Source organism: Mus musculus, chromosome 2, assembly GCF_000001635.26.
Source record: "Mus musculus strain C57BL/6J chromosome 2, GRCm38.p6 C57BL/6J".
NCBI lineage: Eukaryota > Metazoa > Chordata > Mammalia > Rodentia > Muridae > Mus > Mus musculus.
The window spans coordinates 128570153-128592753 of NC_000068.7; the positions used below are offsets into that span (position 1 = coordinate 128570153).

General features: G+C 45.6%; 1 protein-coding gene, 1 long non-coding RNA gene and 1 pseudogene across 13 annotated transcripts in view; 1 reads left to right on the forward strand and 2 right to left on the reverse strand.

Moving 5' to 3' along the window:
- On the reverse strand, positions 1-21761 carry Gm36203. 10 transcript variants are annotated; one of them, XR_001783455.2, is made up of 10 exons: positions 20949-21761; positions 20556-20662; positions 15991-15996; positions 12511-15878; positions 11250-11405; positions 5731-5875; positions 5124-5240; positions 4329-4474; positions 1393-1632; positions 1-383 (listed from the first exon to the last, which is right to left on the reverse strand). It is a non-coding gene; the product is annotated as a predicted gene, 36203 (long non-coding RNA). The 10 variants fall into 10 exon arrangements; XR_001783459.2 differs by having other exon boundaries at positions 12511-15532; positions 15743-15996; positions 20327-20662; XR_001783461.2 differs by having other exon boundaries at positions 12511-14148; positions 15372-15996; positions 20327-20662.
- On the reverse strand, positions 17690-18247 carry Gm14008 (annotated as a pseudogene).
- Spdye4c (speedy/RINGO cell cycle regulator family, member E4C) overlaps positions 21049-22601 on the forward strand; it is a 10462-nt gene continuing 8909 nt past the window's right edge. For 2 of the 3 annotated variants that reach the window (XM_017318199.2, XM_017318198.2), the window contains exons 1-3: positions 21049-21330; positions 22100-22279; positions 22444-22551. In XM_017318199.2, coding sequence (XP_017173688.1) covers positions 22189-22279; positions 22444-22551 — 199 coding nt within the window. In that variant the 5' untranslated portion in view covers positions 21049-21330; positions 22100-22188. Of the gene's footprint in view, positions 21331-22099; positions 22280-22443; positions 22552-22601 lie in introns of those variants that run through there. The other variant, NM_001310641.1, reaches the window with a different exon arrangement.

A 22601-nucleotide genomic window follows, 5' to 3' on the forward strand; every position in this document is an offset into this window, starting at 1 on the left:
ACATGTTGCTTGGTGTCGTTTATATGAAATTTTATAAAAGACAGAACCGTGTGATGGAGAACAGGTCCCTGACTGTCGGGCCCAAGGATAAGAGCAGGATTGCAGAAATAGTCAGGGACCTTGTGTGAGGTGGTGGCATGCTGTGTGTCTCACTTGTCACTGGTGGCTGCATGACAACACGTGTACAATAACCAGAATCCATAGTGTTCCAATTAAGTGATCTTCGGAAACCCACAGCAATGCACACGAACTGTCCCAAGGCAGAGAAATTGACAAGCTGTGAGCCTCTTCCTCAGGGCATAATAGACAAGAGGGGAAAAGAGCCCTCCAAAGGAAGAGGGAGCCTCCATCTCCGCAGCTTTTACATCCTTGGATTCAATCCACTGGAATTGAATAGAAGAAAAATCAATAAAAATAGTGACGCCACAGTAAAATATACCACTACCCTACAGTTAGCAGCCTGAAAACATTTACACAGCATTTTGTCTTATATTAGGTATTTGTAAGTCCAGAGATGAGCTAAGGTCAACAGGAAGATAAGCAGAAGCTACATGCAGACACTGTTCCACCCTACTTTCCCCTGGATGCTGGGGGATGAGGGATAACAAGCATACACGCTGAGCTATGGAGACATGGCATCCCTGTAAGATATGCCAAGATTCTCTCTCTCACTCTCTCTTCCTCACTAGAAAACAAGCCATGACGCTTCTATGTACTTAGAGGACAAACACTGAACGTTGGTTTGTTATTTTTCCAGATGTCGCACGTGTACGGAGCCTGGGAAAATTTTTGAGCAAGAGTGAGAGGCACCACAGCTGAGATGTATAAGTCAGCAAACTGACCACAGGCTCTTCCCACCACCCCACTCACTGGAAAGATGCTAGCAAGCAGGGGGACCAACACTACCACAGAACGTGCCAACAGTTGGTACCAATCCCTGTGAAATAACACAGACACCAGTGCTGAGTCTCTTGAAGCCAAACCCCTGAATAATACCAACAATACCACAGTGGCCCCCAAATTAAAGGTTGCGGCCTCTAGTCCCTAAATGGCTGCCCTGGAACCCAGCCAGGATCCTCAGTCCCTGCTAAACACTGCCCACATGCCCATTTCGAAAGCCACAGAAGGTGTTAGGCTTTTATGATCAAACTGATGAGTTTATGTGAAAGCAGAAGAGGGCAGCTGAAGGTCAGGCGGTGAAGTATATGCAGTCTTTGAGTTCCCCAGGGATCCTTGTCCAGGGCCTGGCCTCAACTCCCTTCTTACTTCCTACACCCCTAGCCATGTTGCCGTGATTGCTTAACTCACCAGGGAAAGAGCTGTGATGAGGAGAAACTTAAACTAGATAATAAAGCATGCAGGGATGGAGCCCAGTCTCCATTTAGCTCTTACACTCTCAACATTGTAGCTTTGAGGGGAGACTTTCATTTCTCAGACTGCCTTGCATTCTACAGCTGCAGATGCTATTGGGCCATGCACTCCTTTGTTGTTGATACTGTTGGCGTCTTGCTATGTAGCCCAGATTGGCCCAAAGACTCTTATGACTCCGTTCCTCAGAGCTGGGATTACGGCAAGGTACCACCATCCTGACCCACGAAGCTCTGATGAGTGGTGGCTCGTTGAAGCCCAGGCCTGCGGATGCAGGGGTGAAGAGCCCTCAGGTCTGAAGGTCTGAGAATAAGTAGCCTCGAAGTGCAGACTCAGGAGAAGATACATCTCAGTTCAGGAAGAGATTGTGCACCATTCTTCCATCTGGTTTATTTGGGCCCTGGGCAGACAGGGTGATTCCTATCCCTGTTGTTGAAGGTGAATCCTCTTTGCTCAGTTACAGACTCAAATGCTAATCTCATCCAGAAACTAACTACATCCAGATACAATGTCTGCCAACTATTTGGTCCCGCCTTAGCCCAGTCAAGGTGGTATATAACATTAATCGTCTCAGGGGCTGGAGAGGCCCAGAGATGAGAGAACTTGCTCTTCTTGCAGAGGAGTTCAATTCCACAGACCCACAGCCACCTGTAGCTCCAGCTCCAGGGATCCAACAACCTTTTGTGACCTCCATGGGAATATACATATATACATACACACATATACACAAACACACACACATTCGCATGCATATATGTACACATAGACACATAAATAAAACAATAAAAAATTATTTTTAAAAATAAACATATAGAGAAAACAAGAATGTATAATACATCATATGTAATACATAATACATAAAAAGTCCCATCATAAAATGACCAGTACTCTATGATTCCATTTATATGGGGCACTTGGAATAGTCATGTTCCTAGAGATAGAGATCTGGATGGTAGTTGTTGGTGGCTGTTGAAGGCACCTCTGGTGTTTACCAAATAGTGTAATGGATGTAAGCTACAGTTCTGTATTATGTGAGAGTACTTAGCACTACTCAACTAAATACCTTTGAGTGGTGAAGGTATCTGGGATTGGTGGAATGCTTGCAATCCCAGGGCTTTAGAGATTACAAACTGGAGTTCAGCCTGGGCTACACTGCAGGGCCCTGTATACAGATAAATAACCCTGAGATGATGAGTGTCATACTCTTGTGTATTTTCCCACCGTTAACAATTGTTGTGCAAAGTTTCTGCACGCACTGAATCCTTTGTTGCCCAGTGTTCGGCAGATTCCACTTTTTGTTTGGCTGAGATGTGTCTTCAGCTACAGATCTATTTGGTGCCAATTTTAGTAATGGTAGAATGAAGTTCAAATAAACTTTCCTCTCGAGAAAGGCCTAACTCCGGCAAGTTGCCAGGACAAGAGAAGAAGCAAGCACATGCAACAGTGCGGAAGGCACCGAATCCTGCAGGCACACTCTGTAGGTGATCTTGACACCAGGATTGGAGCCGTGAGGGGAGTGGAGGAGACAGGCAGCCGTCAACCACACTATAATCCACAACATGTATTATCACTGTCTTCTGGATTATAGATGTTTCTTTCAATGAGTCAGGAAGGTTGACTGGCTGATGGATTTAAAAAAACAAACAAAAACAAAACCCTCATAGGGCTTTCCTTATATAGATTGTCCTCAGGAGACCTCTGACTGAATGTTCCCTCCTCCCTAGCTAGCAGCTGCTTCTTAGCATGTGTGTTTACAGAAATACCAGTAGTTATTGCATGTTCCTTGCCATGTGATTAAGCATTGCCATAAAGCCCTGGCTAGATTAGGGAAAGATCTTCCCTTTCTGAGACTGGAACCAAACTAGTGTCCATGACGGACAGCTTCTGCCACCTACTGGCCAATGGTAGTATCACTTGCCAAATGCCTCTACTTGCCAAGGAGAGAGAGCTAGAAAATTCAATATAGGAGGACACACTATATGGGCTTGCTCACACACGCACGCGCGCACACACACGCACACACACACTGAATCATATATTTTAGCGTTATATCACAGAGTATATACTCAGATGTTGGGTTAAGTGGAGTCTACCCCACTATTGCTGACAACTTTCATTTAGCATCTCCCTCAACTCTTAGAAACAGTGCATGAGGTAAGCTCCATTGTTCTCATTTTAGAGGTTGGAAAACTGGAGAACGGAAGTGTCCTTCTGATATGACAAGGGATCAGAAGCACCATGAATAATATATTGGAAAGAAGGCCTACAGTGAAATTACTATCTTCTCTCTCCATTTTAAATTTAATTTTGTTACTTTATGAGTTCTGCTTGATTTTCATATGTTTATCACATGCATACAGTGTCCAAGGAGTCCAAAAGGCAGTGTCAGATCCCCTGGAACTGGAGTACAGGCTGTTGTGAGCTGCCATACAGGTGCTGGGAACTTAGGAAGAGCAACCAGTGCTCTTAATGCTGAGCCATCTCTCCTGTCCCTGCTTCTCCATTTTTTTTTCAAATCAAACACACCATTGTAAAGATGTCTAGTGTGCTCTAAAGAATCCAGAAGAGCCAGCTTAAGAGTCAGAGAGATGACTCAGCAGTTAAGACCACCAGTCGCTCTTCCAGAGGATCTGGGTTCAGTTTCCGACACCCACATACAACCAATCTTCCAACCACGGTCTGGAGTTCCAGATAGTCTGATACCCTCACATAGACATGCATGCAGGCAAAATACCAAGGCAAAATACCAATGCACGCAAAATAAAATAAATAATTTTCTTTTTAAAAAAAAAAGTCCTACAGAAAATAGCAGCTAATGCTTCTGTCCAGGTTCACTCTGGCAAGGTCACCGCTTTCCAGACCTCCCACAGTGAGTGTAGCAGGTGGCTGTGTCCTCATTACTTACCTTCAGTTCATATCAACAAACACATGGCTATTTCTCCAAACAAAACAAAACAAACCTTACATCCTGAAAATTTGCCACCACTGAAGATCTTTATGCTCTGGAGTCCCTCATAGTCATTCAAGCAACAGTGCAAATATGCAAATGTGTAAAATTTCCAAGCGTGACCAGGTGAGACAGGAGTACATCCGTGGACATATATGGCTTGATTAAAAAAAAAATCAGTTTTAGACCCACAGTTGAAATTTAGAGGAAAGGGCTGGGGAGATGGCTCAGCAGGTAAGAGCACTGACTGCTCTTCTGAAGGTTCTGAGTTCTATAAATAAATCTTTGGGCCGGAGCAAGCAGGGACTGAGTGAGTGGGGTTGACTAGAGCAAGCAGAGGTCCTATACTCAATTCCCAGCAACCACATGATGGCTTACAACCATCTGTTCAGCTACAGAGTACTCACATACATAAAATACATAAATAAATCTTTTTTAAAAAGAGAAATTTAGGGAAAGAATCAGTTGTACTGGCAACCTCCCCAAAGACAGGCCCATCCCTTCAGGAAGAACATTCTAGACACTGTATCTTCTCACTTTCCTGCCTCTTTCTAGTGGGCCGTGGACAGTGATCAACAGTCGCCTGTCTTTACTGAAGGGAAAGGAATGAGACCTGCAGTTTGAGCCCACTGTTTCCCGTTGGCATAATCAACAGCACACCTCCATCTAAAAACAAGACAGCCTCCTGCTGGTGTGAGGTACAGGCTCCTCTCCTCCCATCCCCCCCCCCCCCAATCCCCTCTCCTCCCCTCCTCTACCCTTCTCACAGCATCAACTTGACTGGAACCAGAACCAGGGGTGCAGTCACCTTGCTAGCACACAGAGTGGGACGCAGGTCTTCACAAGGGGTGGCACTGTTGATTTATGAACTTCTAGTACTCAGAGTCCATGGTTGGGGATGGGGGTTGGGGGAGGAACAGATTTCCTATAGTAAAGGTTTCAAAATAATGTCTATGTCAATATATTTAGCAATGTATATCCATTAGCTTTTACTAATGACCATTTCCTTATAAGATGTCTATAGCTGAATCCTGAAGACTGCTGTTGTTCTTGAGAGAACAGGGAAGGTTTCTGGCCAAGGTTCAAGGCAGAAATGGGCTGGAGATTTCATTTCCAGACACCATTCTTGTATTCACTGTGATGCATTAAAGGAATGAGTACCAGTCCATGAACACAGGAAATTGAAAGGCAGGACTAATAAAAGTTCTTAGACAATCTCTACCCCTGCTTTGTCTCTCTCTCCTTCCTCCCGCCTCACCTCTCTCTCTCCTTCTTCACCTTCCTCCCTCTTTCTCTCTCTCCCTTCCTTTCCCTCTCTCCCTTCCCCTCCTTCCCCTCCCCCTCCTTCTCCTCCCCATCTCCCGTTACCTCCCCCTCTGTCCCAGGACCAACAGGAAACCGTGAAGGTGATTCACCGGGAGGATCAGACAGGATGCTGTCTCCTTGGCCCTACTGCTCCAACACGTCTGCCAACATTGACCTGTGGCTTCTTCCTGAAACCCAGTCAGCCATCCCAGTTTGCTTTCTGTTGCTGTGATAAAGACCCTCAGTGAAAGCTACCTGGAAGGAAGAACAGCTTTGCTTCAGCTTACACAACCCACTGGAAAGGGCTGATGTCTTTGACTCTTTCCTGTCAATTCAGCAAATACCTGATTATAGGAAACTTAGAGGGTTATTTACATCTCAGTTTTGAAGGCAGATCATCTCAGATTGGGCAGCCCCAAAAATGAGACCTCCGATGTTCTCCTTACATTTCGGTTGTGAGCCTAGCCTTTATTGGTGAAACGCCTCTGTATCACCTCTTTGGGACCCAGCACCTCACTGTCACTCACACTCCCCCTCTGTAGCATACACAGCCACCGCCCAACCACACACAGTCACCTCTGCAGCACACACAGTTACCTCACTATCACATACAGTCACCTCCTTAATTCAAACAGTCACCTCTGGGTCACAGTCACCATCTTAGTACACAGAGTCACCTCCCTCACACACAATGTCACCTCCCTATCACACACTGTCACCTCCCTAGTACACACAATCACCTCTGTAGCACACAGTCAACAGTGTAGCACAAACAGCCACCTGCCTGGCACACACATTCACTTCTGTAGTACACACAGTGGAACCATTTCTCCAGCCCCACCACCCCGTGTTCTCAAGGCAGCCAACACTACAATGGCAGAGGTATGCACTCCTGGAATCACATGAACCCAGACAGATCCAGGGCCTAGTCTTGCTCTTTTATAGCAGCTTTCCTTCAGAGGAACTAGCAATCCCTTGAGAATGATATCAACTCATTCCAAAAGCATAATTCCTGATGAGCAGTCTCTTAAGGGTTCCACAACCTCTTAGCAGTACCTTGACAGGGGTCAAGTCTCCAATACATGAAACTTTAGGGGACACACTCAAACCGCCTCTGAGCCATAGCAGGCAGCCAGGAATTTGGGGGAATTAACCACAATTCATGATTCCGTTACATGGATTTCATTACATTACATGAAAGCCAAAGATGCAGTTGCTAAGAGGTCACAAATGATAGAGTCATGAAGTGTCTCTAGGGGCATGTCACAGTCACAGGGTGCCTTTACAGGGATCGTCCCTAGATGGTACCCCATCTAGGCTGACAAAATGGTTAACAACACCAGAAATAAACTGAACAGTTACGTAGTTAAGCCCAAATAGTGACTTGTGCCTTCAAGATCTAAGCACCTTCTAATATTCATGTCTCATACCATGTAAGTGTGACAACAAACACAAATCTTGCCACTGGGGACTTCCCTTGGGCTTCAGGGGGAATCCTTCCTTCCCAAGATTTCTCCCTTCTGCAGTAACTGAATGGTCCCTTCACAGCACGGTGAATTGTGGGTGTTTATACCCTGGTTTGCTCACAAAGATGCCAGCCATTGAGGATTTTGTATTTTAGACATACAGATGCATGTGAACAATAAATGTACTGGGTGGAATTGTAAAAGCTGAAAGACAAATAGAATAATGAGGATAAGACGTGCCAGTCAAAGAGGAGAGGAAGCTGCAATCAGACTGTATGTGGAGTGGTCAAGAATGATGTCACTGCAGATATGGTCCTGCCTTAGGTCTACTCACAGCCCTTGTGATTTGCTCCACTGGGCCTACCACCTGCAAATGAGAGAAGATGGGCTCCCACTAGTGTGTCTGCAAACCAAGAGCTACAGAAGGACAACTCTTCTAAGCAGGGCCTACAGACCCCAAAGCCGCGGAGCACAGTCCCACAGACTCAGCTCCACTGGCAGGAACTGAAAAAGCTTCCCACCCTCCCTAAGAGGGAAACAACTGAGCTACATAAATACACATGGGAGAGAATAAAGAAACCAAACTTAATAAACTGCCCTACAAATGGCATGGGTTGTGCTCAACTGGGACACTGTAAGCTCCTTTTTGCAAACAAAGCCGGTGTGAAGTAACCAAGCAACTGGCTCATTTATAGGAGACATAAGGAAGACTCCTGCCTATTAGACATGTAAGACGGTGACATTTTCACAATCACATACTCAAGCCCTCTGTTGGTGGCCCTACAGTGTCCTGGGATTTCTACACTGCAGCTAGGCTGCAGAGGTGCTTCAGTTGGGACACTGTCCCACTAGGGCCACTCTAAGCCACTCTAAACATGTTCCATGGTCCCAACAGGGCTTGACATGTTCTCATGGGCCTTTGCAGGTAACAAATAATCATGCTTTAGCCAGCCCTGCCACAGAGCCCAGGGTCAGTGGATAAGAAAATGAGATTTCTCCGTGTTTGTGCAGGAACCAAGGATTCTTGAATTCATAATATTTTTTATACTTATGTCCCTGGACAACAGTACAAATGGAGTACTACTTTTTTTTCTCCCGTTCTCCAGCCTGCAAATCTCTTCTACCTAAATGAAAAAAAAAAAAACCATTAATTTTTGGTCTTTTACACAAATTGACAATGGGCAAAGAAATGAGGCATAGCTATGTTCTGTCTACTGGGTGAACATCCAGCCAGATAGCAAAGGTCATCTATGTAAGATGATAATAATAATAATAATAATAATAATAATAATAATAATAATAATTTTTAAAGTCTTTAAGGCCTGTTTGGAGAAGCCTCCATTTACCAAAGGCCAGAGTTCTCTCTCCCCACTCCCCACTCTGCAGTGACATCTCAATTGGCACATGGTCCCCAGAGAGCCACAACTCCCATGCCAACGGTCCTTCCTCCATGTGCCAATCAATACTCTTCTCTGTCAGGGCTCCTCTTTTCATGTGCCAATGGTCCTCTCCATCAGTGATCCCCTTTGTACTGATGGTCCTTCCCCCATGTGCCAATGGTCCTCTCCTCAGTGATCCCCTTTGTGCTAACATTGTTCCTTCCTCCATGTGCCTGTTGTCCTCTCTGTGTGCCACTAGTCCATCCTCTATGTGTCAATGATCCCCCTTAGTGTTCACAATCACTGCTCCCTGTGCAATTAACCAGGCCTCTGTGTGACTCCCCCAACACACACACACACACACACACACACACACACACGACTCTGGATGTCACTATGTTTTTCCTTTTCCATCCACTTACTTGTAACTCACCAATGTCTTCATAGTTAGCCTTATATAGCCCTCATATAGCCTTGGGTCCAGCTTTTCTTTCCAGTCTGGAGATCCTCACGGAACTTACTACTTACCTAATAGGAGCCCTTGGTAACTTACCCTGCCTCTTTCAATGTTTTTGCTGAACACCTCTGATTGGTTTCTATGTTAGGGCAGCATATCAGGTTCACTTTCAGGCTAACCTGTAAAGCCGCAGGACCCACACACTATGGGGATGTGTGAGGCTGTTGTATTCATATCCTCTTACCTCCTCTCCATACCAGACAGACGGCAGCATTCTAGAAAACTGTGGAGCCACAAGGTGGGTCTTAGCATTTGGCCCTTACAGAGCCTCACCCCGCCCCCTAGACTAGACAAGACAGAGCTTCAAGATCACTGAGAGACCCTGTTCCCCAAAACTAAGATGAAAAAGCCATCACAGAAGATAGTGACATCTACCTCTGACCCACTCACACACACATACATGCACATGCATGTGCACACACGTACACACACTCTCTCTCTCTCTCTCTCTCTCTCTCTCACACACACACACACACACACACACACACTTGCTAACAAATTTTTGTAAGAAGGAAACAACTAAATTAGAAAAGACATCATCAAACATTTCCTACAAAAGGATACATAGATGAGTATATGGGAAATGTATCATTTGCTGTTAGAAAAATGTCAGTTAAAATAACAGCATAATACACATAAAGAATAAGATAGCAGTACCATGAGAGTCTGTCCATGAAGTAAGTCCAGTTGCTCATCCACTGCTGATGAGAAAGCAGAGTGGTTGCTCTTTCTAGAGCAGATACTGGCAAGGCTTACAAAACAAACCTGCTTTGCTGTGGCTGAGATTTGCAGGAGCCCAGGAGGCCGTGTGTTAAAGCTTTCTAGGTGGGACATTTAAAAGGTGAGGTCTATGCGGAGGTGCTGGTCCTTGAAGAGGCTGCATCTGGGTACCTTTGAGGGGGTTGTGGTGTCCTTACTTCCCAGCCATCATGAGGTAAGCATCATGACCTACCCCACAGTCCCTGCAGTGATGGATTGCCTCAGCCTGGCAACATGGCCAAACAACCATGGGCTGATATGAAATGAACCTTTTGCATTTTTCTTTTTTTTTGCAGGGTAGGGGATTGAGCATAGGTCCCCCTGAATGCTAGGCACAGCACTCTACCACCAAGTTACACCTCCAACTGCCCAGCTTCTTTCTCTCTCTCTCCCTCTCTTCCTCTCTCCTCCCTCCCCCTATCTGTGTCCATGGGTGTGGGTATGGGAGGGTGTGAGTGTGACTTGATGAAATGTGGAGGTCAGAACAACTTGTGGGTGTTGGTCTCTGTTTCTGTCATTAGAGACTTTAGGTCTTTGACAGGGAAAGGTCATCAGGCTAACTAGCAGCAAGCACCTTTACTGCCTGAGTCTGCCCACCTACCCTCCTTTGAGACAGACAGGCTGTCTCAGTGTTTTGTTCCATCGCCAGGAGGGTGACCAACCCATTTATGTACCAACATGATCTTGGAGTACTAAAGAGGAATTAACTACTGATAATTGCAATTATTTAGATGGATCTCAGAGAATGTTGCTGAAGAAAAATGTTAATCCCTGGCTATATACTTTCCATCAATATAAAGTCTGAGGCCCCAATCATACCCTCTTACCCAATTTGCAGCCCTTTTTCCTTGCTCAATGAAAGAAATAGGAAGCGGTTGACCCCACTCCCATTGCACTCTTCCTCTGGTACTCTATACCACTTCAGGAGAGTATAATTAGCAGTTACATGATATAGTCCCAGCTTGACTCAGCATTCCAATATACCTGTCCTGAAGTCTCACAACCCCAATTTTTACAATAATATTCGTTAAGGCGCCCACACTTAGAATTGAGAGACCTCATCGATGAGACCCAGGGCAAACATAGAACTCCTGTTTCCAGAGCAACTTTCTCCAGCGGTCCTTGCAGCAACCCCCATAAAGGTGCCGGTTGTAGTGAGCCAGTTCCATGGTGGCGTGCAGGTTTAAGGAACCCTTTGAAGATCAGAATATCCCTCTAGGTTCCCATCCTGGGGCACCAACAGCTAGTTTACAGATGTCAGGGAACAGGTCTGGCCACCATTGGTAGGGTATAGTAACCTTGGATACACTCCATACTGTATCACCTGCCTGATTAAGTTACTTGACCCGTGAGGGCTGTCACTAGATGGGCATAAAGGAAAAGAACTAAAATATAGTACCATTGTCAGGGGGAGGAGTCTCATTTTCTGTTCTCCTGACAACTTTTAACTTTAAAGGGTTCTCAGTGGTCTGAACTGTCCAGTTTCAAGTGTTGTCCTTTTATTTTACCAGGGTAGCTGTCTTCACGTGGGATGCGTAGATCCAGGCAGCTATTCCATCCACCTTGCCGGCTGTTGGGGTGGTCAGCAGCACTAGGTATGGTCCTTTCCAGTGAGGCTCAAATGTCTGTGCTCGATGCTGCCTCACGTAGACTGAGTCTCCGACCTGGAATGAATGGGACATCTCAGGGGTCCCTGGCTCATAGGTGGCTGCCAGCTGCGACCACACTTCTTTTTGCACCAGCTGTAGTCCTTTCAGCCTAGCATATAACTCATTATTACTATGACATGTGGGTTCAAGCACATCTCCCAGCACCGTCAGGGGTGCGGGAGCCCCAAATAGAATCTCAAAAGGAGTCAGGCTGAAATGGAAAGGGGTATTTCTAACTCAGAAAAGAGCCAAGAGAAGGAGCACCACCCAGTCATCGCCAGTCTCCATGGTTAATTTGGTTGGGGGGGGGGTCCTCTTTTAAAGTTCTATTCATCCTCTCTACCTGTCCTGAACTTGGAGGTCTGAAATGCAAATGTAATTTTCAATTGACCTCTAGATACCTGGCCACCCACTGACCCATCACCTTGGCAATGAAGGCCAGGCCATTGTCTGACCCGATTACCTTGGGTACAACCAAATCGGGGATAGATTTCTTCCAGTATCTTCTTGACGACTATCGACACCATCTCCTGCTTGGTGGGAAAGGCTTCTACCCATCCTGAAAAATTATCTACAAACACTAGGAGATACTGATAGCCAACCATATTTTCCTGGTTTTACCTCAGTGAAGTCTACTTCCCGGTAGGCCCCAGGCTGATCTCCACGGAGTCTTTTTCCAGCGTCAACTTTGCTTCTATAAACATTTACTTTTTGACATGGCACACAGTCATGAACAATTTGCTCCACCAGGTGTTTTAGCCCTGGGACATAATACTTAGTCTTTGAAATGGTTTGAATTAGTTTACTTAACCCCAAATGGGTCCACTGATGCATTTGCTTAATCATTGTCTTAGCTGCTTCTTGGGGTAAGATTTTCTCTTTTCTCAGGTGTAAGCCAAATGCCCGTCTTTTCATTAAACCAATTGTCGTGTTATTTTGTTATGAGTGCCAGGTCTTCAGCCATATATTTGAACTTTGGATCTGCTATGCTAGGACCTTTTAATGCCATCATGAGCACAGTACCTGTGGCTACAGCCTGAGCCTCTTGATCTGCCTGGTTATTTCCTTGGGCCACTAGAGAGTTTCCTTTCTCATGCCCTGGGAAGTGTATGATACTTACTTTTGCAGGTTTCATCAGAGCTTTAAGCAGTGCCAAGATTTCAGGCTTATTTTTAATTTCTTTGCCCCCTGAAGTCAGGAGGCCTCGCTGCTGGTAGATCGTGCCATGCACATGTGCAGTGGTGAAGGCATACCTGCTGTCAGTGTAGATATTGACCTTCTTGTCCTCGGCCAATTTTAATGCTTTTGTGAGTACAACAAGTTCAGCCTTCTGGGTGAACGTCCCTTCAGGCAAGGCCTGTGCCCATACAATGTTATGCCCATCAACCACTGCTGCTCCTGCATTTCGCTGTCCTCCCTCTACAAAACTGCTCCCATCTGTGAACCATGTGATTTCAGCATCTGGAGAGGCTGGTCTGACAGATCTTTATGCCAGCCGTGGGTCTCGGCTAGTGCCTGTTTACGGTCATGGATGGGAGGCTCCAAGTCTGGATCTGGTAGCAGTGTGGCAGGGTTCAGACTGGCAGGCTAAGTGAATGTTATTCTATCAGAGTTGAGCAGCAGAGTCTGATAATGTGTCATGCAAGCATTAGCCATCAATCAGGGACTGATGAACCACACTTTCTAGGATATGCATCACTGAGATCACCAAGTTCTGCCCCAGAGTCAATTTATCTGCATCCTTGACCAGTAACACCACAGCAGCCACTATGCGCAGACAAGCAGGCCATCCTGCAGCCACAGGGTCTAATTTTTTAGATAGGTAAACCAAAGGTCTTTTTCAGGACCCCAATCTCTGAGTAAGAACCCCTTTGGCAATACCTTTGTTCTCAGCCACAAACAGATGGAAGGGCTTAGTCACATCCAGGAGGCACAAAGCTGGGGCCGACATTAGGGCAGTCTTAATGGCATCAAAGGCCTGTTGTTCTTTATTTCCCCATACAAAGGGATGTTTATCTCTTGTGAGGGGATAAAGTGGGGCAGCTAATTCAGCAAAACCTGGAATCCACAGTCTACAAAAGCCCCAAGTGCCCAGGAACTCTCTAATTTGTCTTGAACTGGTCGGTGGGGGAATATGAATCACAGTCTCTTTTCTAGCTTCAGAGAGCCACCGTTGTCCCTCTTTTATTAGGTAACCCAAGTAACTGACCTGTTGCTGGCAAATCTGGGCTTTCTTGGACGACGCTCAATACCCCAATTTCCCAAGCTCAGCGAGCAGGTGTCTGGTTCCTTGTAGGCACAGTTCTCTGCTGGATGCAGCCAGCAGAAGGTCGTCCACATACTACAAGAGGGTTACCTGCAGGCTGGGGGCTCTAAAGGTAGCCAAATCTTGATGTAAGGCTTCATCAAAGATGGTAGGAGAGTTCTTAAATCCTTGAGGCAGGCAGGTTCATGCCAGCTGTCCAGTTGTTCCCGACTCAGGATCTTTCCACTCGAAGGCGAAGTACTCTTGGCTCGGGGGTTGGGGGACAGGGTTAGACAGAAGAAAGCATCCTTGAGATCTAATACCATGTACCAAACCTGTTCTGGTGACAGGGTGCTCAAGAGACTGTAGGGATTGGGGACTGTTGGATGTAAGTCAGCTACCTGTTTATTTACCTCTCAGATCCTGAATGGGAAGGTAGTCATCAGTCCCTGGTTTTCACACAGGAAGGAGAGGAGTATTCCAAGCAGATGAACACTTCCTCAGAATGTCCATCTGGAGGAGGCACTGGATATGAGGTCTTATCCCATCTCAAGCTTCCTTGGGCATAGGGTACTGCCAGACTGCTATGGGGGAGGCCTGAGCTTTAAGTTCTACATGGACAGGAGACTGATACTTGGCCCTCCCCATGCCTGCCATCTCTGCCCAGGCTTCCAGGAACTTGTGGAGCCAGTTTTTCATTTCTTTATTTTGGGGTCTTATGTGCTCATAGAGTTTATACTCATCTTCTAGTTTATCAGTCAAGACTTGTATGGGCTCTCCTTTCTGTCCTTTAACTACAGGCTCTTTGGGGAGGAAGTGGATTTGGACCCCCAATTTGGTGAGAAGATCTTGTCCCAACAGTAGGTAGGGGTATTCTGGTATGACAAGGAATTAGTGGGATACCCAGCCCATGCCTAGGTCCACTGTTCTTTGGGTAGTCCATGGATATTGTTTACTCCCAGTAGCCCCTTGGACCCAAGATCTTTTGGGGAACAAGGGTCCATCAGTTTATAGCAAGACTGAGTGTTGTGCTCCTGTGTCTACCAAGAAACAGGTGGGTTTCCCTTCCACTCTGAGAGTTACCCTAGGTTTGGGGAGGGGGTCAGAACCCCATCCCCACTAATCACTCTCTTCTTCCTGTACCGCCAATACTTTGAGTTGTGGGGCTCCTCTTTAATTTGGTTTTTTGGGATATTCTCTTGCCCAATGCCCTTTTCCTTTGCAGTATGCACACTGGTCTTTAGCCAGGGGTTCTCTTCTGTTGCCATGTTCTATCTTACTAGATTCCTGAGGCTCTCTAGCTTCTTTCACTATGGTGGCCAGGATTCTATGAAGATTTCTTTCTTGTCTCATGTCTCTTTTTAGCTCCCTAGCCTCCTGTTCTTCCTGCCTTCTCTCTTCTTTTTCCTCCTCTGTCTCCCTGTTATAAAACACTTTCTCGGCTACCTGCACAAGTTCCCTCAATGACTTATCTTGTAATCCTTCTAACTTCTGCAACTTCCTCTTAATATCCTTGGTTGGCTGATCTATAAAGGCTACAGTAACAGTAGCCTTATATTCTTCTGCTGTAAGGTCATAGGGTGGAACACCTCCATCAATGTACTCAAGGAATGCTGAGGGAGATTCTGTCGAGCCCTGGACCATTTCCCTTACCTTGGCCAAATTGGTGGGGCATCGTGCTGCCCCTCAGAGACCCACCATTAGAATCTGGCAGTAGACCCTCAGGTGCTCCCTACCTTCAGGGGAGTTGTAGTTCCACGAAGGCCTAGTAAGGGAAAACCCAGTATCTATCTCATTGGGCAGAAGGGAAGGTCTCCCATCTGGTCTGGGTAACATTCTTCCTAGCTTCAAGGAGGATCTGTTGCCTCTCCTCCGTTGTGAAGAGAGTTTGAAGCAACTGTTGGCAGTCAGTTGGTGAGAGAAGAGAATAGAATCCAAAAGATTAGTCAAAGCCTGGGGGTTTTCAGAGAAGGAGGAGTTATGAGTTTTCCAGTTATAGAGATTGGCCAAAGAAAATGGCCAATACTGGAGAGGTTGGTTGCCTTGGTCATCTGGGGTGCCATGGGCCTAGAGGGGTAAAATGGAGGCATCAGGGGTTCCTACCCACCTGCTCTGTGTCCCAGCTGCCAGGCTCTGATCTCCGGGTGCACCTGTCTCCGACCCCTGGAGAGCCTGTGCTGGCAGAGCCAAGGGTGCATGGGTTCTGGGGCAGCTGCCCTTCCCTGTGGAGCCAGCACTGGGGCCTGAGTGGGGGAATAAGGGGGAGAGGGATTGAAAAGAAGTAGATCTGTTTCTCCAGAGGGCAGAATACTCTTCTTTTCCATCTCAGTTTTCACAGCACAGACTCTGACAGACCTGGATCTGAAAGTGAAACAAAAAGGTGAACCCACAAAGGGAGTGACAGGACCAAATATTCCCAGACAACAATATAAGGAAACTGGTCAGGGTGTCCCCCGAGTTCCAGGAAAATCTTCTCTTTAACCTCTTTTATTTTATCTAAAAAAAAAGGAGCCCTCGGGCGGCCATCCAGTCTGAAAGGAGGGCCACTCTGAAGCACACAGAGTCTGCCACTTTCCCTTTTTAACTTCAACAGACAAATTGTGTGTCCTCGTTTTTTACGTCTGTCCAGTGGCCAACAGTAATAGTCATGGGAGTAGAAGTCTTCTGTCCCATTGTTTCGTCCAGATAAAACGTCAAAGTAATACCACAGAAAGTAACTAAGACAAACAAGACCAACACACGTGTCCTAGACATGACTCCCACAGAAACCTGATACTATTCCTACCATGTAGTAGCTGAATCCTAGCTACCTCTGGGTAGAGAAGGGCTGCCTCTAATCCAACCTCCCAGCAGGATTCTGGAGTGTCCTCCAGTTTCCCGTGGCCTGTGACATCCCGGCATGTCTACCCATCACAACGATCACCCAGACGGGTCTCTCCCAAGACCCCAGAACCTGAGACCAGTAGGTCCCCTCCCAGGACCAAAACAACCTTACAAATGACAAATACAGACAGAGGGCATGAACAACATGAAACAGAAAGTAACACAGACCTGCTCAAGCACACCTCCAATCTCTCCCCCAATTGTGGGTCTGGGGGAGTGCGATCCTAGATGAGTCCCCAGTGTAAGACCTCCAGAAGTCTTACCCTGGGTGCGCAACCCCCAAAACACAACTTGATGAAAGATCATTGCAATGGCAAGAAGTTTATTGTTCCAACATGCATGGGGTTGCTCAACGTCACAGGGAGAGTCAACCCCGAGCTCAAAAACACAGCTCTTTTTATATTTTTTATGGAGGGTTGAATAACCATACTATGATTGGTCAGCAAAGCAGCTGTATGTTTTAAACTCATTGGTCACCTACCTATTAATGTCGCAGGGAATTCTGGTGGCAAGGTCAGGGCAGTTTGTGGGTTTTCTCAGAATTTAGTGTGGGGAAGGGCAGGTGAATTTTCTGAGAACTGCTAATCTTGTTTTGGCAGCTGCAGACTTGGTCTGGTCATTTTGACCATGAAAAGTATGTTTCTATATGACATCTCACATTAAGGATGTTGTTTAACAACTTTTCACAAGCCGACCTTGACTTTCAGGAAATGAACATGGCAGAATTATCAATCTGAGATCCACAATCTTTTATCAAAGGAACCAGTGCTCTTCTGAGAATACTCGATAAAGTAACTGCAAAGTCCACATCGACCAATAGACTGGAAAACCAATTTTGGGGGCCAGGTTCCAATAGGTCTCTGGTTTTAAGGGAATGAAGTCTATGTCGACGATACAGGGGGAAGAGGAATGAATTTAGAGATTTGCCAGACCACAAGGCATTTTGTGCCTTGGTGGCCACCTATATCAAGACCAGGATGTCTCTCCTGGGAGTCAACAGGAGCCTTTCAAAATTATCAGGGAAAGAGGTTTTCTGTTCTCAATTCAGCTTGGGAGATATTTTGTTAGTAACACATGATCCTACCTCCCACCCACAACAGTGAAGTGTTCTGTGTGCTAACAATTAGCTTAAAAAAATTCTGCATTTTTATAAAACTTGATAAAAAATAGTATTTCAAATGGTACAGTCATCAGAAGGGCACAGTTATCAAAAATGCACACACATCACTTGGCATCTCCAGCACCTTCAGCTTTCTGTGCCTGGTCTGTTTTGGCATCTCCATTTTCTGCTGGATTATTCGCATCCTTACTGGCATCGGCTTTCTCCCTCCTCCCCTTGGGTACCTTCTCTCTCTTCTTTGCTGTGGGCCATTTTAGGCTTGGGCTCTGGCTTTGGAGGAGCAGGTTTAGCAGACAACCTTGCAGATCTTCTTTGTGGCTTGTCCTTCACCTTGGTTTTGTCTCCTTTAGCATCCCCTTCAGCCTTTCTTTTGGGCATGGCAGTGACAGGGTACATCAGCACTGGACACCAGTATACAGCGGAGCGCAGGGTTTGGTCAGCGGTTTGTGGATTTGAAATCCATATCTCATCTTTTAAACTGGGTTATCTGCTTTGTTGGAGTCTAACTTCTTGAGTTCTTCATGTATTTTAGATATTGGTTCTCTGTCAGTTGTAGAGTTGGTGAAGATCCTCTCACAATCTGTAGGCTGCCGTTTTGTCCTGTTAATGGTGTCCTTTGCCTTACAGAAGCTTTTCAGTTTCATGAGGTCTCATTTATCAATTGTTGATCTTAGAGCCTTAGCCATTGGTGTTCTGTTCAGGAAATTGTCTCCTATACCAACAAGTTCAAGGCTATTTTCCAGTTTCTCTTCAATTAGATTTAGTGTATCTGCCTTTACATTGAGGTCTTTGATCCACTTGAACTTGAGTTTTGTGCAGGGTGATAAATATGGGTCTATTTACATTCTTCTGCATATAGACATCCATTAGACTAGCACCATTTGTTGAAGATGTTTTCTTTTTTTCATTGTATGGTTTTGGCTGCTTTGTCAAAAATCAAGTGTTCGTAGGTGTATGGGTTTGTTTCTGGCTCTTCAATTCTACACCAATACCATGCAGTTGTGGGTTTGTTTTTTTTTTTTTTTTTTTTGGTTTTGTTTTGTTTTGTTTTGTTTTTCTTTTCTTATCACTATTGCTCTGTAGTATAGCTTGAGATCAAGGATGGTGATTCCTCCAGACATTCTTTTATTGTTCAGGGTATTTTAGCTATCCTGAGTTTTTTGGTTTTCCATGTGAAGTTGGATTCCTAATGTGGTTTATTTACACAATGGAATACTAGCTATCAAAAACAAAGACATCATGAATTTTGGAGGCAAATGGATGGAAATAAAAAATATCATCCTGAGTGAGATAACAGCAACCCACTTATAAGTGGATGTTGGTCATAAAATACAAGATACCCATGATGCACTTCACAGACCCAAAGAAGCTAAACAATGAAGACCCAAGAGAGGATGCTTGAATCTCACTTTGAAGGGGGAATAAATAGTCATAGGAAGCAGAGGGAGGGAAAGAAGGAACTGGGTGGGAGCAGGAATGGGAGGAAAATGAAGGGCAGGATAAGGTATAAGGAGAGAGGTTGTGGGGGGAGGGTTGTGGGGGTGAAGAGAATCTCTAGGACATGCCAAACAACTCATGGAGGTGGAGGACTCTTGTGGAAGAACTGAGGGAAGGATTGAAGACCCTGAAGGGAATACTTTCCTTCACAGGAAGAATAACAGAGTCAACTAACCTGGACCCTTGGGGGCTCCCAGAGACTGAGCTACCAACCACCACAGAGCATACATGGGCTGGACCAAGACTCCCTGGCACATATGTAAGCAGTTCAGTCTCCATGTGGGTCTTCCCTCAACTAGAGCAGGAGCTGTCCCTAAAGCTGTTGCCTGTCTGTGGAATCCGTCTCCTATGGGTCTGTCTTGTCTGGCATCAGTGGGAGAAAATGCACCTGACCAAGCCTGCTCAGTCAGTCAACAGGTTCTCCTGCGCCAGAATAGAGGATTGAAAAGAAAGAGACAATTAGATAAAACTACAGCATGGCCTCAGTCAATTCTGAGACTGAAAGCAGGCTTATTTTTTTCCCAATCCGCTTTTATACCACTTTCATTACACGTAAACAATAAGGGCAAAGAGTACAATAAACACAGATAGTCAAGGAACAAGCAAGGCAATAAGCAAAGTCCTGTGATCACTCCCAGGATCACTGTTTCTAAGGGTCTGTCAGGATGACCCAAAATCTCAGAGCCTACTTCCTCGTCCAAGCACAAAAATCAGATTCTTGCCTGAAGCCTACTTCTTTTGTTCCACCCTAAAATTAAGATTCCTGCCTGAACTTACTTCCCTGTTCTGGCCTAAAATTTGATTCCTGCCTGAGTTTTTACTTCCTTGTCATGGCCTAATGTCAGATTCCTGCCTGAAGCCCATTTCCTTGTCCTTGGCCAAAGTCAGATTTCTGCCAAACGACCCCCAAAGCTCCCCACATGCACCTAACCCTATTGAGATTTAATGTGTCAGGGTAGGGGGATGGGAGGCATCCTCTCAGAGCAGAAGGAGAGGGGGACTGGGGGAGGGACTCTTGTGAGGGAGAGACTGGAATGGGGGGGATAGCGATTGGGATATAGAATGAATAAATTAATTAATTAATAAAATAAATAAATAAACAAACAAACAGAAAGAACCCTGGACTATTCCGGGTGCCTCTGGCTGTACTCTCTCTCCAATCTACAATTAAGACATCCTGTTCAATCATACCTTGGAGCAGTCATGTCCTCACTTTTATAGACAGATGAAATTAATGGTTGTCAGGGATGTTGGGGAAACAGAATCCTTTGAGAACCACGATGGAGCCTTGACATAGAATTGTGTACATCTTAATAAAGATCACAGCACACACACAAGACATACAGCCGCACAGAAGGAATACAGACACATGAGCATGAACTTGTCCATATGAAAAACCCAAGTAAAGCTGGTGACTTACCAATCTCCTCCTCCCTGGGGTACTGAACTGGTTATGTAGGTTGTTCTCACAAGAAGATCATTTGGAGAAAGTAATGTATGATCAGTCTCTAGGTGTAAGTTCTGAACCTGCATACCAATCTTAGTATCAACATAGAAGATTTGAAAGATGATTTGATTGTATTCTGATAGGAATCAAACCCAAACAGCAAAGTAAACTGTGTGCACAGCTTTGTACTATGGATGAAGGGGTCAATGCTTGTGTGCTCTGAATCTACCCTTTCAGGAACACAGTTTCATTTGTATTCTTAGACAGTGTGATTTAGGTACAAGGTGAAGCCCAAAAAGAATTTATCAGGGAGACAAGAGAAGATCACTTGATTGTCCAGAGGGGACAGGCATGCATCTTTTTTACCCTGGATGCCCATGGCCTGTTCCTCGGGTGCATTTCTTTAACAGACTAGAGAGCAGGTTCTGACGGAATGGTGTGATGTCAACAGGACCTTCAGAATGTTTGAGCCCATTTAGCTACTATCACCGCCCTCCTCACAGTTGTGAGACAGAGCTCTGGGTACACTCTGAATGTGCCTGGAAGGACTAGAGCTTGAGAGACCAGAGCAGGTGCTCACACGGGCGTCACCCAATGCTGTGCTAGGCTGAGTATCAGGCGCTGCGCTGTGTTTCTTCAGAGAGAGAGTCTTGGCGTATGTCAGGGATCCACTGGAGTCTCAGGATGGACAACTGGTGATACAGTGGGAACAGAATCAGGTTTTAGATTAGGGGAAACAAAACAAAAGGTAATGTGAGATAAAGGGGAAAGAGTGAAAACAGGGAGGGGGACAGTCAAGAGGAATCTTGTCCACCAATGACTGCCCTTGAGAAGGAGCCACAAGGAGGACAGTGTGGGCTACTTGGGCTGTATTTTTAACAAGATTTAATTGCCTGTGAATTTATAATGGCTCATAGACATATAAAGAGGTAATATCAAAGAAAACAGGTGTGTAAAATCATCCATACTGACCCAACTGGAAACATGACTGGCAATAGCCATTCTTCCCATTGGCAAACCCACGGTGGCCTAGCCACAGTCAGGGGACACACTCTACACAAGTCCACCTTCTCATGTGTAAAGCAGGTGGATTACAGTTCTTCACAGATTACAAGGACTACATGAGGTATTCTTTATGCACAGATTAAATTCTAGTTTCATAACGAATCAAAAACAGCGGCTGGAGAGATGGCTCGGTGGTTAAGAGCACTCAGAGGTCCTGAGTTCAATTCCCAGCAACCACATGGTGATTCACAACCATCTATAAAGGAATCTGATGCCCTCTTCTGGCACACAGGTGTATATGCAGATAAAGCACTCATCCATAAAATAAATAGATTTTTTTTAATTACAAAAAATAATCAGGAATGATGGCATGGAGCTCCATGGTGAAGTGCTTCCCTGCATGTGTGAAGTCCTACATTCAAGTCCCATTACCTCAAAAGAAGAAAAAAAAAAACTTTCAGCCACCATTAACTATTTAACCACTGCAACTTTTTATTTTTCTTTTGTTTTAGTAAAAGAAGACTACACAGAGATAGCCTGGAGTTGGAATCAAGCGGGGCTGTCTCCTTGGTTGGGAAACCAAAGACAACAGGATTCCATCATGTCCACACCAGTTGCCTCAGATACCACACCACGGCTTCAGAAGCCAACGAAAGGTCAAAAGAAAAAAGTGCCTGTGAAAGCAACGATAGGTGTGTGTCACCCTTGGCGCTTTCGCCCCTGGTCCCCAGAAGAATGCAGGGTGGGACAGTACAGCCCCTCCCTCTTCCCCAACCATTCTGAGTCAAGTTCTGCAAGGGCATGGCAAGGGCTGTCCTGCTGAGCCAGGAGGTCACTTCTTGTTCACTTTTTGTAGCTTCAGACAGAAGATCCGAGATGTCACCTGTCTCCTCAAAGGAGTCCTGCAAGCAGAATGATTCAGGGAAACAGGTGCCAGCGGACAGTGTTTGCTTGGCAAAAAAAGGTGCGTAGGAACTCAGCTCGAAGCCACCTTTGTAGATAAGCATATACCTG